This window comes from Ochotona curzoniae, unplaced genomic scaffold (assembly GCF_017591425.1).
Source record: "Ochotona curzoniae isolate NIBS_2020 unplaced genomic scaffold, NIBS_Ocur_1.0 contig_3819, whole genome shotgun sequence".
Classification (NCBI taxonomy): Eukaryota; Metazoa; Chordata; class Mammalia; order Lagomorpha; family Ochotonidae; genus Ochotona; species Ochotona curzoniae.
The window spans coordinates 14,835,751-14,853,010 of NW_024466004.1; the positions used below are offsets into that span (position 1 = coordinate 14,835,751).

The following is a 17,260-nucleotide window of genomic DNA, read 5'->3' on the forward strand; positions in this document are numbered from 1 at the left end:
TGTCGGAAGTATTCAATATGCATTATTGTCTACAACAGTACGAGGTAAATAATAAGCATTGAATAAGCTGTAACTGTAAATTATTAGTAATTTGTGGCAATGTATAAAAAGTGTTCATGGTACAAATGCAGGATATAAAGTTATATGACAGAATCCAGGTATGCAAAAAGAAAAACACTACGCCTGAAAATAGAAAATAGAGAAACTATATGAGGACAAATGTTAGTGTGGTTGTCTATATAATGAAGTAGTTTTATTCTGGATGCTTTTTTATAATGTGTGAATTTTCTAAAATAAACAGAAATCAAAACAAATCAATAAACTTCTCAAAACCCCAAAAGTGCTATTTTGGTACTTTACGTGATACTTTACATGACTGTAGCACAATAAAAGTTTATTATTAAAGATCAAAAAATAAATTTTTATTGTCTGTGAATCCTAGTTGCATTAACATATTTAACTTATTTTAAGAATTATTATAAGTTCTTGCTCTTATTATTGAATTTTGTTTTCATTTTTGAGTTTTAAATTAAGTTTAATCTTTTTTTTCAAGATTTATTTATTTATTTATTTTTATTGGAAAAAGATATACAGAGAGGAGGAGAGACAGAGAGGAAGACCTTTTGTCTGATGATTCGCTTCCCAAGCAGCTGCAATGGCTGGAGCTGAGCCAAACAAAGCCAGGAACCAGGAGCATCTTCCAGGTCTCCCACATGGGTGCAAAGTCCCAAGGCTTTGGACTGTCCTCGACTGCTTTCCCAAACCACATGCAGCGAGCTGGATTTGAAGCAGGGTCACTGAGATCAGAACCTGCACCCATATGGGATCCCAGCGTGTTCAAGGCTAGGACTTTTAGCTGCTAGGCTATCCCACCAGACCCAATTTAATCTTTCAATTCCCTTATTTTTCTATTTTTCCAGTTTTTCCCAGAAAGTGTGTAGCTTTTTTTTTCTAAGATTTATGTATTTATTATTCTAAAGGCAGAGTTTCTTTTTTAAAATTTTTGTTTTTCATGATACAGTTCCATGGGCTCAGGGATTTCCCTCTTCTCCCTTCTCGGGCCTCCTCCCCTACTGGTTTCTCCAGTATCATTACAGTAGTAGAGTCCTTCAACATCAGTCACAAGTCCACATTTCTGTTCTATTTTCCCCACTATTTTTAGCATGTGCAGTGAAACTAACAATCATTACTCTTAAGATTGATGCACCCACATTAAATACAGCTACTCCCAAGTTTGCTATGCATAGCTCCTCCAAAGTGTTCACCATTGCTTCCGTTGTAATTATTCTTGATTCTTATTGAAAAGAACACTTGACTATAGATAGCTTTCCATTTTTATATTTCTATGTCCAGTACCTTATTATTTATTCGCTTTGTGTCTTTGTTTTCTGTGTCCCAGCAGATGTGCATCCACCCGCTCTTCACGTCACTGTTTGCAGCAGTGGGGTCTCTATTCCTTACTGCATTATTAGATGCAATAAGATCTTTCATCTGCTTTATCGCATTTATATTTTGCTTTTGTCTATATCTCAGCTACCTTTGCGACTCAGACTAGTGTGTTCTCACTTCAACTCTTATCAAATTTATTTTTTGATTTGACTGACAGCAAAAAAGAAAAAACAAGTATGACTTAAAATTTACTCTTGGAATGATCTGTTTCTTCCCTTCCTTTTATGTGTTTCTATTTTTATTATGTTTTGGGATAATTTCATGTCCTTCATTGGCATTTATTATTAAATTGGGAAGCTTAGCATAAAATTAAATTTCATACTATAGCAAGCCCCAACAAGAAGCAAGTTAAACTATATATATATATAACCTTCACTTAGTCTTATTCCTCACCTTTCGTTTCCTGAGGCAATATCAGCTCTAAGATGTGTCCAGGATTTTTTAGTATAAGCACTGTGAAGTTGAACTTTCCCATAAACCCCTGAAAATAAAAAGAGCAACAGTTGAACGGGAAAATCCTTCAGAGGAATTAAGGGCATATGAGTAAAAGTCATTCCTGAAGTTACTGTGCAAATATGTGCTGTAAAGTCTTTATATGAAGACATAGCTTATAAGCAACTCCATATTTAAGTGCTCTATTTTAAAGGAAATAAGATACATTTCACAAGAGTATAGAAAGTATTCTTTCAAAAACTATATAGAAATGATGTGATATTATACCATATCACAATAATGTGAAAGCTGAGGAATAGGTCTACTGTGACGGATAACTAGTCAAACTTGTAAAGCTACTCCCTTCCACCACTAAGTGACTCCACACCATTTGCAATTCTGTGGGAAGTTAACTGGTTTTGATATTTTATGTTATATACTAGATTCTCCAAGGGGCATGGATAATTTTATTTCCTGAGGATAGGGCTTTGGTACTATTAGCTTTGTTTTCCGTGGTTGGACTTAATATTTTGTCTTATTACAGATATCAAGAGAGAGATCTCTACGTCCTTTATTTCAAAATATAATTTATTTCAGACTCACAAATTAAAGTCTTACGGGCGACATGCTTGATGCAGCCCAGTTTTATTCCTTCAGGTCTTTCCTCTTACATATTCCATTGCCATTTTCAACCATACTAAACATAATTCTTCATAGTCTAGTGGTCTAAAACTGTTTTGACCATGAAACCCAGCAGTAAAAAGCAAATGTAATCATGCGATCCTAATACATGTATTTTCATCTTATGTAGATAGTTTTAGATAATATGTATTATTTCAGATAATTATGATGAACACTCACATATACGAATATTAACATATATATGAGAACAGCAGTTCTAATTCTTTCTGCACCTCTAAGAATTTCTTAGAACCTCATAGACAGATATATTTCGTTTTACTGCAAGCAACTGGTTCAAAAATTTCAGTTTTTAGCAAAAATATACACCCATAAAAATTTAAATCCTATTAATGTGCAAATAATACTTCTTGGGTTTTTATATGATGGGGGACCTAAGAAGTCTGAATTATTTAAAATCTAACCACATTTTTATATCAATATCTATAATTTTCCCCACACTCTAATACAGACAAAAGGCTACAAATGGAAACAAAACTAAAATCAAATTTCATGTATGTAAAAAAAGAATGAGATTTTTGGGAAATACTTTATAATCAGCTTTTCATACTAATAGTTTATAAGCTTATTTTATAGGATACTTTCATCACCACCTTCGCCCCACCAAAAAATAAATGAATAAATAAATCCAGCTTTTTCACTACAGGCTAAGAAAGCTAAGTAGATAAGGATCCTGAAGTGATTTAGAGAGATTTCCAACTACAATGTTGATAACAAAAAGTAGTTCATGTACGTGAATTTGAATTATCCAGAAAATTCAATTGACCAGAAAAGCAGATTTCTTGGTCATTTCTGATCATCAAAGGTTTAGTGAAAAATAACACAATTTTGTAGTTGCTTCAATGAGACTTTAAAGAGTTTAAAAGGATTAAAAATCTATCCTCTACTTATGATACCATAAAAATTTGAGCATGCAAATGAAGCAAATAATTCCGTTTTTTTTTTGTTTTAATTTGGTATCAAAGGATTTAAGAAGCACTAGTGTGATCAGATGGCTGGATTCAGGGATCCTGACAGGCATCTGGGGAAAGACTAAACAGAATCCTTGATCCAATGTAACTACTGCCTAATCACAGGTAAAAAAATGAACATTCCTATTGTGATGCATCTAATTTGCCAGCTTGGAAAACTATATTCAAACCCCTGACTTTCATCCTATTGCTACAAAAAAAATGAATGGCATGTGTGAGAAAACCTCTGGAAATCATAAAACACTATCAAAGTAGTATATGACAATAATTATTTACCATGAAACCAATTAACAAATATTATGCTGTTCAAACATGATTGTCTCTATTCTGTTGAATACTGAGATGCAAAATGGGAGCTGATGAGTGTAGGCAAAAATTAAATTTCTATCTCATAATATTCTGAAACCTCAAACAGCAAGATGCTTTTTCTTTTATCAGAACACCAGGTAAAGTGAAAATACTTAACATGACAATGCATCTAACAGATAATTAATGTCATCAGTAATTTACCTGTTTAATTAATTCTTCTAAAACACATGACAGCATAATAGCTAAAAAGATGATACAGTATAATCAAAGTGAGGGAAAGGAAATAACTGAAAATATGCAGGTTTTTAAAATTGTGAATATGAAAGAAAAAATGCATAGTACAAAAGGAAATCTCTCTTTAGTTATGAATAGAGAGAAGGATAACATATTTGAAAATATAATTAACATTATCTTCTTGCTAAAAAATGATTGTGAAGTTCTTACATAATAGTTTTACAAGGCAGACAGAGTCAGTTCAGACTGGGGTTCTGAACAATCTGAGTATACATCTACAATCTGTTACGTGAAAATTACGTGGTTTGTGCAAGTTTTTCATCATGCCAGAATGTTCATTTTAAGATTTATTTATTTATTTATTTATTTGAAAGGCAAAGCAATGAGGAGTGGTGGGAAGCAGGAAGAAGGGATCAGGGAGAGATTCTCTATTTGCTAGTTCACTCCCCAAATGGCCACAAAAAGCACTTTAGGGGCAGGTCAAACACAGAAGTCAAGAATTCCATTCCTTGCCTTCTCTATGGGTGTCAGAGGCCCAAGCATGTGAGTCATCTTCTGAGGCATTTTCAGGCACACCAGCAAGGAGATGGATTGGAAGCAGAGCAGCCAGGACTCAGAACTCAAACTGACATTCCAACCTATGATGATGGCATTGTAAGCAGCGGTTTAAATTATTATGCCAAATGGCAGCATAGTCTGAGTTTTGACTTCTCTAAACTGGTTACTGCTCAAAGAAAACCCAGTGAGGTAAATTATAAAAGGAAATTACCTAGCACAATGGAGTTTAGCATGTGCTATGTGAGACACGAATGGTGCCATAAGTATATGCATGCTTACTTAGTTGAAATATATATATTTCATTAAATATATATATTATATATGTGTGCATAACATATATATCAATATCTGTATATATATGGGGAAAATCCCTGAGCCTATCCAACTGTAACACGAAAAATAAAAATTAAAAAAAAATTCTATTCTTACCAATTATTCCTGGGTCAATCCGAAATTGATTAAAACGATCACAAAAGACTCTCTCTGAGGTTCTAAGTAGAATCAGAAGCGTTTGTTCTTTTTCTAAGGGATTTTCTGAAGTTCCTGTTTAAGAAAAAAAAAACGTATATCATTCAAAGTAATTTGAAATTTAAAAAGAAAAAGACACAGTAATTGTAACTGAATTTCAGAAGTGTGACATTGGTGCTATAGACTATCTGGAACAGAGATCGGGTTTACAGACTAGAAAGGAAAAGCATGGTTTTGCATAGTTTTGTCAAGGAAGCTCGGTTATTATTCAGAAACATTCATTTCGTTTTCATTATTAGGGCACATTATTTTTCCTGATTTCCTAATACCAACTGGTATGACTTGTGCTTTGGGTTGATATGATGTTAATGTAGTTAATGCAGTGGATGGTTCAACAGACGTAGCAAGTTTTTAGCAGATCACTGTGCCATGAAGGGAGAATTCTTGACTAACAGACTAGCACAGCAAAGCTGAATAGAATAAGCCAGTCAATATCAAGTCCAACTGAGTCTAACATAAACATTTATCATTGTAAAGAACCGAGAAATGAGTTATCTGTTGTAAATCTTTATTGCCAAGACTTAGCTAATACTCTAAGGATGGATGACTTTCAAATTCTCTTAATGCATCTTAGCATTTAATTCTTGCAAGGAACCTGATTAGCATGATTCTGATTCAAGTTTTAAATATTCACACATAAAGGAGCTTAGAGGTCAAGGGACTTCTCTAAATTTACCCCACAAGTAACACAGTCTGTTTGAAGAAAGATTCAGCTATTGTGTGTTATTAATCAAGTGATATATCACATTCGAAGTTCAAATTCCTTTAACAGCATAAAAATGCAATGTTCTGATGCTCACATAGCAGTTCAAAACGACTTCTGACTTTATGTTATTAATAGAGACGATGTTTCATCACTTCTACAGCATGAGAATTCTTCCTGGAATTTTCTGCAACAGTGTTAATGAGTATGGGCCTCAGCATGGCTACTTTCTTTGAAACACGAATGAGAACACAAGAAATACTATCATGTTTGAGAAGCGACAGGATTAGTCTCCAAATTACATATCAAATAGGTTCACAAAAATCTTCGTAATAGCAAACAAAATTTTCCACTTTAGCAGTTCTTGAAAACAGTATCACAAATGAAGTGACCTCTAAAGCGATCCAAATCATTCACCCACCACCATGCTGCCCCCACACTATCAGACACTCCAGGTGAGTCTGAAGCTGGTGACATACCTATTGTATAGCCTAGCCTTCACAAACATTATTCAAGATGGAGCTGTGGAAAGCAGGACCCCCAGAGGAAACAAATCTTTCCAGAGTCATAAAACAGGTCAATGGACAAGCAAGGATCAGAACCCACAGCCTATGTGCTTCAAATAAGATGCTAAGGAATGCTGCTGCTCTGTGTAGGTAATGCCAGGCCTCCGCAGAAAGGCTAATGTCTCCTCAGAGCTGAAACTAAGATGTGCTAGAGCAGAAAGAAGGAAAGCAGGGGAGGAGAATGTTAAGCAAATGTGTATGGTGTAATTCTTATCTTGCGGTTATAAGTCTGTCCAGTAAGCTGTTTTCCAACTGTGATTTCATTTATTTCACGGAGGGTAGTTTAAAGTCTTGGGGGAAAAATGGCCTAGCACTAAACAGATACCAGAGAGAAAAAAAAGTAGGCCAGTTTTTGCCCTAGAGAAATGTATGCAGAGTCCCACAAAAGAGTTCAGCATTCCTTTAAAATCAGAGATTAAATCAATTATGCAACCCAAAACTACAGCACATGTGGAGCTTTCGCAGAAAGTCTGGATGAAATTAGTCAGCCTGCCATGATCTTTTGGTATCTCAGACGACCAGCATTTCAATTCTTTTTTTTTTTTTTTTTTGTAATGCAGTGCAAGAGAAAGATGGGGAACAGGAACTAGGTAAAAATGAGCAAAGGTAAAATCCAAGGAAATCCAAGCTATTTCAACATTAAAATGCAAAGCCTCTTAAATTCACAAAAGCTCAGGGAACAGAATCCTTTTAAGACTTAGTACTCATTTTATTCTCGATCCTAGGGTTCAAAGAAAGATGAGGCAGTTGCCCAAGACAGCACAGGCTTAACTTGTATAGTATAGCTACTTCTGACAGAAGATGCTGGGAAAGTGCAGTTCATCCCTCAACAATCTTGTAAGCCTACTGCGAACTGCTCTCACCTGTAGCAAGAGCGCAAAACCTCCACTATCTGTATATATAATGGGAGGGAAAACTTATTTTCACCATGTTGTAGACATTCTATGCATTTTCAAATGCACATTTTTATTTCAGTCTCCTATCCCATGTGAATATTACTGAGGTCCTCATGAGGAAACTGAGACAAAGAGAGTTAAGCAAGGTGTCAAGGATTACACAGCTATTAAGTAGTGGATTTGGGCTATAGACTTGAAAAGTACTACCCAGGACATGCGAATATGTAGGAATAGGAAAGAGGTTAACAGGAAGCTGATATGACTTAATGTGAAGGTGGGCAATGGAATGAGACAGAATATGTTCCAGATGCTAAATCACCTGGGGAGGTGGAAGAAAATAATTCCTGGTATATGAAAGGTAACCATCATAATGGTTTGGGGAATATGATACAAATGAATTTCATGAACTTCAATAGGTAAGAGTAAGTGAAAAAGGACCTTTGATTATTTTATTACAAAACTCCTTTGATGGAAGCAAATATAAACATAGTTTACACTGAGGCCCCTTTATCTAGATGACTCCTCACACGTTGTACTTAGCCAACCCATGACAAAGTCTCACTAGCACCTTAAAACCCTCAGACCTACACACAGTGTAGCCTCCAGCCTTTTCTTTCTTCTTAATCATCCCTCCAAATTTGGCCCTGCTGTACATTATTATTAAAAGCTTTCTATGGTCTAAAATTAGGTAGCCCCCATGTCCTTGCTACAGTGATTCTATTTAAAGGAATTTGTCTTAAAGAACTACAATGAAACATGGGTAAAGACGAATGCTCAAAGTGCACTTAAAAAGTGCAATAAATAAGACTGGAGTCTTTTTAAAATTTCCAATTGTATACATTTAAAGGTGTTTTGAAACAGTGAGCAGATAGGAATATCTTTGGCAATTTAGAACCCCTTCCTCTCTCCAGACTTCTCTTTCACGTTCAGTAGTTGAGCTGAACACCAGTCCTAAACAGGACATGTGCTTCCTTGTGTAGGATTCCACTGCCTGACACAGTGCCAGCCCACTTCCCAACTGACACACATATCTTCAATCGCAACTCAAATGCCATCTCTTTTGAAATCCTTCCTTCTTAGCTAAAATTTAGTTTAGTAGCCTTCAATAGCAAACACAACATACTATGATTTATCACAATGCTTTTAAAAGCATATTATAAATGCTACCACCGATTATCTCCTCTGCAAGAAGAAACTGTGATGTTAGTGGAATACATTTGAAAATGTTTTGCCCAGAAATTGTGGACTAGACAATATTTTATCAACTCTTCTACATAAAAAAAATGGAAAGTAAAAGGAAATATCCTATAGTAATGAAGGAACTCACTTCACAAGTAAGATATAACAATTTTAAACCTCTGTATACCTACTTGTAAGCCTACTGCGAGCTGCTCTCACCTGTAGCAAGAGCGCAAAACCTCCACTATCTGTATATATAATGGGAGGGAAAACTTATTTAAGAAAATCTAAAAACCTATAAGGAACAGACATGTCTATAAAAATAGCAGTTCATTCAATCCAACCAGATAACAAACAGAAAATATTGAGTATAGCAGTTTTAAATAATACAATTTGAAAACTTGATCAAAGAGTAAAGATGAAAAAAATTATGCCCACAAAAGTCAAAATCATTTTCAGTTTTACATAAAATCTACATAAACGGATTATTTCTATAAATGTATCTTTTAAAGCATTTATTTATTACATATTTAGTTGAATTATACATTTATTTCATTCACTGATTTATACCACAAATCAGAAGCCAGGAGCCTGAACTCCATTTATATATCTCAAGTGGGCAATAGGAACACGGTTATCTGGCCATTATCCACAACCTTCACAGCTGAGTTAGATAGAAGCTGATTTGGAAGCAGAGCAGGTGAGATTTGAACCAGTAATCCAAAGTGGCAGGTAGGTATCTTAAGTAGTAGCTTAACATGTTGTTGTGGCATGATAACCATCCCCTATTTTATAGTATGTGATTATTATTTTATATTGTTTTATAACATATTATTCAAATTTACTATTCTTAGTTAATTTTATTCACTCTTTGTATAACCTATTACAAGAAAATCTTGCATATCCAATATTGAAAACAGGTTGAGGGGCCAGTGCAGTGGCTCTGCAAATTCATCCTCTACCCTGTGGCAACAGCATCCTATGTGAGTACCAGTTCATATTCTGGTTGTTCCACTTCCTATCTAGCTTTCTGCTTATGGCCTGGGAAAGGAACAGTTGATGGTCTAAGTTCCTGGGATCCTGAACCCACACAGGAAACCCAACACGAAACTCCTAGCTTCCAGGTTTGGCTCAGCTCACCTTTAGCCATTTTGAAACACTTGGGGAGTGAGCCGACAGATGTAGGACCTTTTCTCTCTCTTTCCCCTTTTCTTTCTATACAATATGCCTTTCAAATAAAAATAAAATACTCTCTATCAAGTTGAACATCTGGACCAAAACGTGTTGACATTACTAATATCACATACGACAGGGTAGAGAAGTCAAAGCATGGGAACAATGTCTCATTTAGAAGATACACTGTGGATTAGAATGGGTTCATACAGCTATTCATGGATAAACACATAAATATTGGAAACATTCAAGAACCAGTGTTTACTGAACAGACTTTGAGTTGGGCAGTTTATATCAATTTTCCTACTCAGATTATAAAAATAGAAAAGAGTGTTGTACAAGATCACCAACTTTCTCAATGTGTTTTTACATTTACTTTGATCCTTTTATATGAGAGAATAAACATGTTGTAGTCATTTAAACACAGTCTAATTCCTTCCTCACAGATGCAGGCATTTAAATAGAAGGAAATTGAATGTGTTAGAAAGAAGCATGGAGCTTAACAACAAGCCTCATTATTTCCAATCACTCATGTACACATTAACTAGTTACACAGTGTATTATCAGAAGCCTGCTATACGGGAGAGGTCATAAAACATTCTGTAAAGGTCGATCATATTACAGAAAAGATGTTCATGAAATAATACCATTTCGTAGTCATGAAATGAAAAGAGCCATAACAATATGAACTAGTAGAATGGGCCAAAAGAGAAAATCACTGCAAGCTACTAAGAGGAAAAAGGATTCACTACAAATACAAGCTATCGGAGCACAAATGGAAGTATGAGTGTTTTAGTTAGCTAACAGAGCCTCTACCCTTTATCATCATCATTAAAACACAATGGTCCTTGGAGCAGATATAGTCCTTGTCTGGATTTAAGTTCAACAATGCATTGAAACAGATGATTCACAGACTCAAAGAGTTCTGCAACATCACAACTGCAAACATTCCGTCAGGAGACTTTTCAAAAGTTGGAAAATTAATTGCAAACCTAGAATTATAATCCAGGACACTGGGATGTCTATATGAAGGTACTAATCTCATTTCTATCTGATTAAAGTCATATTAACAAAATATCAAAAAATAGCAACTAACATAATTTGCACATTTTGTTCTCCAATGTTCCAGGTAATAACTTTGCTAATCTTAAAATCCAGGCTACATCAGCAAATGTATCATGTTCACCATAAATTCTCTGTTGTTTATCACAATTCTTCAGCAACCATGCCCTTTAGTTACATAAAATATATTTCTGTCTCAGGACTTCTGCACTTGTTATCCTCTTTGAAACTTTTGCCCAAACCTTTACTGGTCTAGCACCTTTTCGTCTCTATGATTTGAAGTCACACATTTTGCTCTAAAGAGTTTAATATCAATTGTTTAAATTGTGGTGGCCATTATATTTACATATGTGAAACTATATACACTTTGGATTTCATATTTTGCCTGGGGACTACTCAACATATTATATACAGTATATTATACACAGTATATTTTGAATTATACTATACTTTGAAATATACCATATATTTTAACATACACTGTTTATATATAAATATGCTAAATATAATAGATATATTCAGTATACTAAATACACTATATTAAGTATACTTAGAGATTATATATTTTAATATGCCTCAATAAATATATCTAAATAAATTTTAATCCTAGGTTCTTTTTCATAAATGTACCTGCCCTTCAGGTACTACTATTCTTATATTCCATCAAAATTTAAATCTATGATATATAAGCCTATGAATTTACTATAAATATATTACATTATTCAAGAGTCTCAATAAATATCAGCTCACTGAATTTCTATAAAATTATGAAATAAACACTCTTATTCCCATCACAAAAATAAGATAATTAAGATATAGCTGGTTCATGTAAGTAGCTCAGGATCACTAAACTAGCAAGTGATGGAAGGGAAATCCACTCATTTTGCCTCCAATGATGTACAGTTCCTAAACCAAAAACCCAGCATGTGTCAACAACTCCTCCATAACTCACACCAAAAAGGTTGCAAGGTTCTAGTGATTTTATCTTCCTGATGTTTTTCTAATGCATTCCTTCCTCTTTAACTCCAGTGCCTTAATTTAATCTCTTAATTTTACTTACGGAAATACCATAGGAGCCTCATCACTTTTCACTGTGCCCTTTCCACTCTGCTAAGACTGACCTGAGACAAAAAGCTGATCATGTTATTTTCCTACTCTCATCAAGACAAAATGCAAACACCTTAGCATAGTGAATAAGCCCAAGAAATTTCATTTGCTGTCATCATTCCATATAAATCTTGTAATACACACATACTCACACCCTATAATTTCTTAAAAATACATTGTACTTTTCCTTAATCCTTGGGCCTCCTCTGCGTTGAAAGATATAACCTTTCTAATTGTTCCTTTATTTCCCTGTCTCCCTTATTTTATTGAGATAGCTCTTATAAGCTGACACTGAATATATTCCATGGTATTTGGCTCATCTTAAACCCTGGGTAAGCACACAGTAAGGAATGGGCATACTAGTGAACATCAAACTGAGACACATACAAAGAATGCAAATGAATTTGACACTGATGCTGTAGACTTCAATGCAAAGTTTTGATCTTAAATCTTCCCATTAACTTTAGCATGCAATGATTCTACTAAAGGTCAGCTGATAGTGTCTTAAAAGCAGGATCACCAAGCAATACAATTTGACAAAGATGGGATTTAGATCAAATGGCATAAGATAGCAGACATGTTCTGGCAGCACTCTTGTCAATGTCCACATCTATTAAGTTTGTTTACTAATTAGTCATACTATCATATTCATGTTGGGATTTCTTTAGGGTGTGGTGAAATTGGACAGATGGGTTGAAAGTCTTCCTTCAGGCGTAATGCACATAGAATTTGGCAGATGGATTTCAATAAGCAACCTTTAGGCTTGGAACACATGGGTGAAGCAGGGTAAAAAGAATGCATCATTAACTAGCCATGAGTAAAAATACAGCTGGGAATGGTGAAATTTAAAAAAAAAAAATCAAAATATATAAAGCAAAACTTAAAAATGGTACAATATTACTTCTCTTCAAATATTCAGATTTTCAAGCCACATGTTAGATATTATAGTATGTGACCTTATAAATCTAAAACTAACAAGAAAACCTGACAATAGTAAATGTCAACCTAGAATAAATTTTCTGTAATAAAAGTAGGAATAAATTCTACTTAATATTTCTATCAATTAATTAGATGAGTTTATAATTTTTTTAAAAAAAATCATCAAATAGTACTAACCTAGAAACGAAAAATCATAATGTAAAGATATTTCCCTAGAATGGATAGACTGACATAATCTAATGAAGAGGTGAGCAAACATGTCTCTAAAACTCAAAAGAAATAAAAATAAGCCTCACACAAATACATGTATGTAGAAACACATATTTGAGACCAGACATGGGAAAAAAAGTAGGAATTAGAGCTGACAATCTCGTTGGCAAGACAAATGGTTTGACATGACTGGTTAAAGTACTAAGTTTAATCTCTGACAGTATTAAAAGGAGAATCATAGAAGTCATGATGAGTGAAGCTCCTTTATTGGAATTTTCTGTTGCCTGCCTTCCCTATTTTCAAAGCCTTCCCTCTCTACTCGCATCAGTGTCGCAGGGTACTGCTGATTCATCTGCTCTACATCGCTGGGTTCTCTTTTCTGCAGACTCCTGAACAAATGGGAGCACGAACAATAGACAGGTGGGAGGTAAGAAAATGAGGTCACAAAATTTGTTTCCACATGTCCCTTTGTGTGCCAATTTCTAGGCATAAAAAAGGCCATATCTTCATCTGGTTAGCATTTCAACATGCCCTCTTCTACCTCTAGATTCCAACAAAGACTTCTTTCTCTCTCTTCATGTTAAAGGTGGTAAGGCCACACTACTTTACTATTCCTGAAGTATGCCCAGCCCCATTTCCAGTTCTGTAAATAGTTCCTTTACTTTAATCTCCTCAATTTAACCAATTCATATCCTTCATTTTGTGTTACACCCTGGTCAATAACTAACAATCTAACAAGTGCAAAGAACATAGTACACAGTATTACATTTACTGATTACAATATTCATCTAAGGTAGTTTCTTTGGTTATTTTATATATGTGGCAGATGAAGACACTGAGATGACCAAAGGTTGACTTGGTTAATGTCAAGCAGCAAATATGAGATGAGTTGTATCTGATCCCAACCTATGTGACTTAGAGACCATGCTGCTAACTGCTATATTCTTGTCACTCTATTCCGGAATAGTTCTTTTAAATGAAACATAATGTGTTTAGAATCAACGCTAGGAAAAGTGAAGAAATCTCACAACTCTGAGCAATATGGAAAGTGTGCAAACTTATTTTCTGAAATGCAATTTGTATGATATTAAGGACCTTAAAAAAACGTTCTTACTCCAGGCCTATTGATTCTAATTAAGAAGATGGTGAATCTGGGTGAGGACATGTTAAAATAGACAGATAAGGATCATTGGAAGAGAACCAGAGAGGGAGCCACTCCAGGAAATAGGACAGAGTCAGCCAACAGCAAAGGGGCACTTGGAGAGCTATGCACCAAGAAGCAGCAAGAACAGCTCAGTAGCAATCAGAGCTTCACTCAGAGATGCAAAAGCTAAGGACAAGGATAACCAAAGTGTACGTCCTCTACTTTAAAGCACAAGTTTAAGTGTATGTGTGTATATGTAGGAAATAAATGACTGATACAAAAATTAAATTTATATTTATATTTGGGAATATTTGTGAATACTTTATAATGAAATATTATTATTTCCAGTCATTTTCTTTTAAAATGATCTTTTGGAGAAGACAGCAATTGCTTTATTAAGTTTAGGAGCAGCTTATTCAGGAACAGTATCCACACTGCATTTCAACTCTCATATTTACTGCCTATAACAGTTCCAAGTAGATAATTTATCTAAAACAACACATGATTTTGTTTATTTGTTTTCTTATTTAAGTAAGTCATTGTGCCAGATCTTGTCAACGTACTATACTGGATCCACTCCATTTTGCCTGTCCTGTGACTCCAGCTTCATGTCCCACTTCCCAGCAGGAGGGACATCTTTTAGCAACTGCTAAATCTCTGGCTCTCTTGCTTAACAATCCAGGGAGACAGAGACAGAGCTAGTTCATAATCATGGATGAGGTGAATTTGTTGCCTTTTTTGCTCTACTTGTACCATATAGTTCCAATATATTGTGGTTGTCCTATGTGTTTTTTCTCTCCTATTTCTTTCCATTTTCTTTTCCTTCCATTGACACACTACTGGTATGATATTATCAAATACAGCATTAGTATATAAGGCTTGTTTTCAGATCTGTTTGAAGAAAACTTTATCAGGAAAGCAGCTGAAATTTTTATAGTGAGTCAATTGATCAAACGATGTCAAACTTGTCCTCTGAGATCTGAAACAATGGGCCATGAGTAAATTCTGATACAAATAACTAAAGGGAAAAGTGGCATAGAGTCTGGAAGACACACTAAAAAATCCTGAAATAAGAATTTGGATGATGAAGTTCTTGGAATAGAAGTGGGATCTGATGATGCCAGGCATGTGAAAATGAGCAACAGAAGTTAGCTTTGTCCACAATTGGAGTTCTTGGAAGAAAACCTTCACTGTTAAACTCACTCACTCCTAGACTTAGCCCTCCAAATATCCATTAAGCACACCTAGTGATAACATGAGCTTTCCAGAGCCTCATTCCCGTTATGTTCCCAATCCTTGTGCTTTTACTCACCAACTTTTAACTCCCCGCCTGCAATGACCATGCATGCCATGCTCAGAATGTTGCTTCTGTCCACAGGAAATTCTAAAGTCCCCATCACGTAAAGGCCTTTTAGGGATGGAAGATCTGTATCCACCAGGACAGTTCTGTCTACAGGAGAAAAACAAAGTGTTCATGGATGTAATGTAAACTCAAGTCCCCATCCTCTTCTTTCTGCCAGAGTACTAGTTCTTCCAATAATTCAGCAGCTGCTTACATTATTACCTACCACAGATAACTAGCTGATAAACTTGAGGTTCTAACAAAAGGTAGACGTAGAAGATAAGAAACTATTATCAATAAATGTTGCCACTACTTTACAAAAAATGGTTATAGCCAAAACTCATTGTTTATGCTTCTAATACTTGCCTCAAGCAAACACACAAACGAGTGTCCTAATATTTGTGTCTGTCCCTTTAAATTTGATCTGAACTTTGAGAAGATATAGAAAAGTACATATGACCCTGTCTCTGGAAGTAGACTATTTGGCTGAGTCCTTTAGTTCTACCACTTACTAGTTGTACAGACCAGCAGCTCTGTCTGTCTGTCTTGTTATCTCATCTGTTAAATGAGGATAAAAACTAAAGGGTATTCATTTTATTCATAGGTTTCCTTTAAGAGTTAAATAATTCCAGAAACCTAAAGTGCTTACAAACTCCAGGGAGCTGTATGAAACCTCATTTCTAAGAGAGTAAAAAACAAACAAACAAACAAAATACATGGAGCCTGTCATTAAATGCAGGACATCAGCCATCAGCAATATTTGTACTGTTTGCTGTTAGCATGTATGCTTATAGAGTTTCCTAGACAAACTTTTCTGCTCTTTCCCACTGAAGTTAAAAAATAACCACAGTTTATCTGAAATTAAAAACAGAAAGGGTTAGCACCATGGCACCAGAGGTAATCCTTCTCCTGAGGTGCTGGCATCCCTTGGGTGTCAGTTACAGTCCCAGCTGCTCTACCTCTAATACAATTGCTTGACAGTGTGCCTGGAAAAGTGGCAGAAAAATGGCCTAATTCCTTGGGCACCTGCACCATGTGGAGGACGTAGAAAAAGCTCCAGGCTCCTGGCTTTGGACTAGCCAACATCCAGGCATGAAGCCCATCCAAGAAAGGAACCAACAATGAAGAACTCTCTCTTTCTCTGTATCTTCTCTTTTTGTAAATCTGTCTTTCAAATAAAAACAAAATAAATCTTAAAAAGCACAATTTCTTTAAATTTAAAAGCAGAATAATATAATCTCATTTAAAACAGTAAATATTTCATATATGCCACCATTAAATGTCACTTCTTAAAACTTAACACTGATGTTAAATAACAAATTAAAGAAATTAAACATTATGATTAAATTTCAAAAACATGACTTTGACACACGTAAAATATTTTAAGGACCGATTTTGCTAACATAATCTCATTTCTCATCAGGGAAGCAATACCTCCTGCTGTACTTCAAGGCCTGAAAGCCAAAGCTAATTAATTCACATGAGTTGTCTTTCCCGGCCTTTGTATAATTCCCCAGTTATAAGACCAGCCATGCCCTTCAAACGTAGACTCGAAACTTGTAAATCAATATTTCCTACTTCCTTCTAGGTTCCTAGTCAAGCACAAGAGTGTTATTAGAATGCCTGGAATTGAGTTCTACCCCTCTCCACACTTAGTATCAAGCTTCCCGCTAATGCACACCCTGGAAGGTGGCACCCCGGGAGACTTGGATGGATTTCTGAGTTCCAGGCTTCTGTCTGACAAAGCACTGTCTATTGC

The 17,260-nt window shown here is 35.2% G+C and overlaps 1 protein-coding gene across 1 annotated transcript in view; it reads right to left on the reverse strand.

Annotated features, from left to right (window-relative positions):
* Positions 1 to 17,260, reverse strand: part of PKHD1 (PKHD1 ciliary IPT domain containing fibrocystin/polyductin) — a 405,478-nt gene that overhangs the window by 131,561 nt on the left and 256,657 nt on the right. The window contains exons 52-54 of the mRNA XM_040983008.1: positions 15,472 to 15,609; positions 5,082 to 5,195; positions 1,843 to 1,930 (exon numbers count right to left, since the gene is read on the reverse strand). Coding sequence (XP_040838942.1) covers positions 1,843 to 1,930; positions 5,082 to 5,195; positions 15,472 to 15,609 — 340 coding nt within the window. The remainder of the gene's footprint in view (positions 1 to 1,842; positions 1,931 to 5,081; positions 5,196 to 15,471; positions 15,610 to 17,260) is intronic.